The 5,884-nt window shown below is 35.6% G+C and overlaps 1 protein-coding gene across 1 annotated transcript; it reads right to left on the reverse strand.

The window, feature by feature from the left end:
* Positions 1–4,122: 4,122 nt before the first annotated feature.
* On the reverse strand, positions 4,123–4,914 carry LOC133035713 (uncharacterized). The gene has a single exon (XM_061111856.1). The coding sequence runs from the start codon at positions 4,912–4,914 to the stop codon at positions 4,123–4,125; it is 792 nt and encodes a 263-aa protein (XP_060967839.1).
* Positions 4,915–5,884: the final 970 nt, after the last annotated feature.

The raw sequence follows: 5,884 nt of genomic DNA on the forward strand, positions 1-5,884 counted from the left end.
TCATTTCAATTTGCAAACTAAATTGTCATTTCTATTTTCCTCGAAGCCTTCAGGTTGAGATACATAGACTTGCTCACTCAATTCTCCATTCAGAACAACAGTTTCAATAACCATTTGACCCAACTCTGAATCAAAGTGCACAACTAAATCCATAATAATTCTAAATGAATCTTTAGTGAAAACAAGTGAGAAAGTTTCAGTGTAATCAAACACTCTTTGAGTAAAGCCTTTTGTCACTAAACGTAATTTATACATTTCAATATGTCCCATTTTATCCTTTTAGTTCTTAAAAAATTCATTTGCAACCTATTGGTTTGAAACCATCAGGTAATAAAACTAACTTCCTCATATACTTTATTTTTGTCCATGAACTTAATATCATCATCCATGGCTTCTATCCATTTTGAAGAATGTGGACAATTAAGTACTTCACTATAAGTGAGAGGTTCCATAAAATGACCAAGATCACATTCACCTTCTCCAAGGTAAATAAAATTATCATCACACCTTATTGACATCTTTTGTCTTTGAGATCTCCATATAGGAGGTACTTCTGGAATAACCTCTATTTGTTGACCATCATTTTGAATGACATATTCCACAATTAGATTTCTCTGATAACAGAACCATCATCAACAACAAAACCTTCTTCAATAATAGGTTCCTCATCAATAATAGGACCCTCGTCATCTTAGATATTAGGAGCAATATACTCATCAGCAATGGGAGTGTTATCAACTAGAGTAAGAATAAGACTGCTAGTATTATCATCTCTTGAAAAGACATAGGAATAAAAATTCCTTTAGATGACTCCCCCGTTTCAAGTGATGTTGAAGGAATATTTTTCAGCAACATCCAATTCCAAAAATTTAGCAGTCTGAGATTCAACAATTTGCGTACCACGAGTAGGACAGTAAAAGCGATAGCCTTTTGAGCGCATTGGATAACCAATGAAATAACAACGATTTGTTCTCGGATCTAACTTTTTCAAATTAGGATCATAAATCTTTACTTCAGCTAGACAACCCCATACACGAAGATGATTCAGACTAGGCTTCCGCCCAGTCCACAACTCAAAAGGGTTTTGGGAATAGATTTACTGGGAACACGATTTAAAATATAAGTTGCAGTCATAAGTGCTTCACCCCATAAAAACTCTGGAAGATTTTGATCTACTTATTATGCTTCTAACCTTATCCATGAGAGTGCGATTTCTCCTTTCAGCAATGCCATTTTGCACAGTGAACCTGACATATTGTATTGAGAAACTACACAATTTCTTGAAAATATTCCACAAAAGGCCTCATGTGTAGTCCATATTCTGAATAACGATCATAATATTCTCCTCCACGATCTGAAAGAATAACTTTGATGACTCCTTCTAATTGTTTCTCAAGAACATTTCAAAAGATTTTGACTTTATCAAGAGTGTTAGATTTTCTTGAATCAAGTAGGTAAAGCCATAACGAGGAAAATCATTGATAAAAGTTATAAAATACTTGTTTTTGCACAACGTGGTGGAATAAGGTCTACTGATGTCATTGTCGATAATCTCTTATAAAGAGTGACTACAGTTAGCAGTCTGCTTTCTTTTTTTTTTAGGCAATTTTCCACAAGTACAATCAGCACAAGTATCCCAACCAGAAACATCAACAGGAGGAAGAATTTTAGCTAGAAGTAATCGATCAACTCTTTCTTTAGAAATATGACCCGATATATCGTGCCATAAAATAAGGATATTATCTTAATATAAGATTTCTTACCCACAATATTCACAACATTGAAAAATGAAGCATTCAGAATTCAGATAAAAACGTTATTGTTGTTCTCAGAAAGGAGACCAAAAAATTTAAAAATTAAAACTTGATCAAGCTATATGAGCCAAGCAATTAGAAAATATTGTAGAGTCAACTGGTCATTATAAACTCCCCTTTGGGGTGAGAATATAACACACACATGATCTACCTTCATGAAGTTAACAATAAAAAAAAAATACATATCAATTCAGAATTTATTACCTTTGGACAAATAAATTTCTTAAATAATATATATTAATTAAAAAAAATAATAATAAATATATATTCAAATTATTACCTTTGGGCAAATAATTAAAATATACACATTTAATATTAACTCACTTCATGGAATGTGAACTAATATATATAATTACTACCTTTGGGCAAGTAATTACACATATAGCCAACCAAAATAAATATTTTCTATAACATATGAATTTTGGTGATAAAATAATCATTAAAAATTTAATAATTTTCAACCAAATTTTCAAAAGGAGATTTATTAATTGCTTATAATATGTTGATCATCAAAAATAAAGTGTCCACCATAACGTATTATTTTTACATCAAACAATCAATTTTAAAATTTTAGAACAACAAATAATGGAAAAATGTGAAAGAAAGAATATTGGTGGAAATTACATAGTCAAGATAAATCAAATAAGAGAGTGACTATGTCATATGGAACGAGAAGAACCCAAAAAAATTTCTATGATCGACAGATTTCAAAAAATTATCAAAAAATATTTTTAATAATTATTAAACGAGTCAAAAAATTATTTAAAAATTATAGAAAATCAGAAATTAAATTCTAAGCACGCTGGAAAAAAAAACGTCGAAAAATGACATCAGAAGTGGCCACACGCGCCCCCACACGCCCCCACACGCCGCTGCCGAGAGTGGGCATCGCAGAGGAGGGTCTTCTTCTTCCTCCAGCCGGATCCTCATGCGGGTCACGCGACCCGGTTCGTGGGCAGTCGGGTTCGGAGCTGTTTTCCGGCCAAAAACGCGATGAAAACTTCGGGAAAAGGAGGGGTTAGGATCGGTTTTGTAAATCTAATCTACCTATGGATTCAATTCGGGGTAAAACATCCAAAACAATCGTAGATCTAGTAATTTAATCCGAAAATTTCAAACCCAAAAAAATTCATAAAATTTCTTGATTTTCCACTTAATCCGAAATTAAAATATGTATCCACATTATAAAACAATGAAGAATCATTCATTTATAATCAATTTCAATCAATTATAATTATAATAAAAAAACTCAAATACACCAACCCTAAAAGTTTAATTTTGAAATTCTCCTAATTTACTCAACAATTTTATGCAAATAATATATCAAAAGAAAGAGAATTTAATAAGGAATAAAACCCCTAAACTTTTAAGATTGAAAAACAAAAAATTCAACATAAAATAATAGCGAAATTAATATGTAATTGAAGAAAATTAACATATACATATTAATTGTTATACAAATTATAGGTTCTGAATCATATACAATAGACAATCTGATACCATATGTTAGATAAATTAATGATAAACCCAAGATAAATTTGTATATAACATAGAACACAATAATAATATATAATAATTAGGTATGCGTACCTGATTGATCCATAGCAATTACCTCAATTCGATCCATAGTAATTACTTCAATTCGATAGTGCAATACTATCAACTAAGTCTTCCTCCCTAGATCTCTAAATCAGAAGCAATTTATTTATCTGATTATCAAAAGGTATACAATTGTGATGAGACAATATGTATTTATAGAGTTAGGGAGGGGACTTAGCTACATAACCCTAGTTGGACTAGGTCTGCTCATCAAAGGCTTCAGTTAACTAGAAAAGCCCACACTTCTGCTTCACCTAGACTTTACACATAGATGCTAAGCCCATTAACAAGTGATCACCAACAATATGGGCTAACACAGCAAAGAACTATCCAATCAACCTAGGTTTTAATAAAACCAATAAAAGTTAATGTAAGCCCAAATAAAAAGTCTAACACAAAAACCACTTTAAAACATTTAGAACTTATAGTGTAAAACAAAAACTACCAAAAGATAATATAGTTTCTATAATTGTGGAATTTTTCCTAAATATTCATTTATTTATATTTATTGTTGTTACTTTGTAATAGAATGCAACATTTTTGGCAAGATTTCACGGATTGTGGAGAGTCACAACCTAACTCTAGGCCTATATATACATAGTGATAGACCTAAGTGAAGAGATCTCTCTTTTTGGCTGCACAAAACACTCACGTTGAATTTTTTTTTTTTTTTTTGAAGAAAAGCGTACTTGTATTAGATGAGAAACTGTTAGACCTCGCGGTCATTACAAAATATAATATCAGGCATAGAGGAAATTGGCAAAGAGCCAAACCTCTGATGGGAAAATGCCCAGTTAGCCACATTATGGGCTATAAAATTACACTGTCTACGAACAAATTGAAAAGTACAACCAATAAAAGAGGTGGAGGTATTTTTACAAAAAGAGACATAGTAATCAAGCTCCCAACAGGACTCCTTCCCATTAAGAGCGTTGATCACCACCCTCGAGTCACTCTCCACAATAAGGAACTCAATACCACGAGTTTTAGCCTCCTCTATAGCCAAACAGCAAGCCGCCGCTTCCCCACAGAGAGCATTAGAAAAATCCAGTCTTTTTGTAGAAACCCAGACCACCTTGCCGACGTGATCCCTTGCAACCACAGCAGCGCACATGCTATCCATCCCCACTCTAACGTCGCAGTTGAGCTTCAACCAATCCTGTGGGGGTGGACTCCAAGATTCCGTCAGGCAGCGGGTTGGACAAGGGAGCAAGTAAGCATGATGATCTGCAAAAGAAAAACGAACAGAGTCTATACATTTAAAGATATCCACCGGACTACTATTGTGTACCTTTTCATTCCGGGTCCGCCAGATTGTGTCAATGATGAGCGAAGCATATAAAAAGGTCTCCTGCTCATTAATTCCTTTGTTTTTGAGATCCCATAAGAACTTAACCCAATCCCACATTCTTATACCAGCATCACAGATAGGGAAGATACCCCAAGGAGAGGACCGCCATAGGTGAAAGGCAACATTACAAGAGAGAAATAAATGCTCCATAGTTTCACTTTCTGTTCCGCACAGGGGGCAACTCTCATCCTCAATAGGAAACCTTCTACCTAACACCGATCGAACTGGGAGAGCCTTGGACAGAATACACCACCAAAGGACCTTGAGTCTCTTCCGGAATTTTACTATTCCAAAGCTTGTTCCACATAGAGGGAGCAACCTCTCTAGGGCTCGAACTATCCACAGTCTGGGCCAAGTACGCTGATTTGCAGGAGAACCGACCATTACTTTCCAAGGTCCAAAACCAGCTATCCTTGCCTCGACCAGCAGGAACACCCTCACTCAGGATAGCAGAGATTGTTTCTTGATTAAACAAATGGTGGAGCTTTTGGATATTCCATCCACCATTCTGTAACAGGAGCTCGGCTACCTTGGTCTCCCTACTCACTACCCGCCCACTAGAATGGGGAGTGAAGCCCTTTAGATGCGCAATCCAAGGGTCCAACCAAATGTTGGTATCCTGGCCATCGGTCACTCGCTTACAAGCCCCTTTACGGATGACGTCTCTTGATTTAGTTACATTCTTCCAAAACCACGAGTCCGAGGCTTTCGAAACACAATCTAGAAAGGACTTTCCTTTAAGGTATTTGGCCTCAAGGATACGGCAGCATAAAGACTGGTTCCCTGTCAGAAGATTCCACCCCCACTTAGCGAGGAAAGCTTGGTTCATTTCTTTGGATTTTCGGAAGCCCAAACCCCCTAGGGATTTGGGGAGGCAGAGTTTGTCCCAGGCTTTTAGGTGAATTCCTTTGTTACCCTTCTCAGAACCCCACCAGAAATCGCGCACCAATCCATCAATCTTCCTGGCAAGTCTATTAGAAAGTTTGGTAGTTTGCATAGCATACAGAGGAAGAGCTAAACCCACAGACTTGATAAGAGTTGCACGCCCCGCTTTAGATAGAGTTTTTGCTTTCCAACCGTGCAATTTAGTCGTCAGGTTATCCAGAATAAAGTTAAAATC

This window comes from Cannabis sativa, chromosome 1 (assembly GCF_029168945.1).
Source record: "Cannabis sativa cultivar Pink pepper isolate KNU-18-1 chromosome 1, ASM2916894v1, whole genome shotgun sequence".
Taxonomy (NCBI): Eukaryota; Viridiplantae; Streptophyta; class Magnoliopsida; order Rosales; family Cannabaceae; genus Cannabis; species Cannabis sativa.

Excerpts from the sequence above, each read along its gene's own strand:
- LOC133035713 (XM_061111856.1), bottom strand. The coding sequence starts at position 4,914 with ATGGAGCATTTATTTCTCTCTTGTAATGTTGCCTTTCACCTATGGCGG.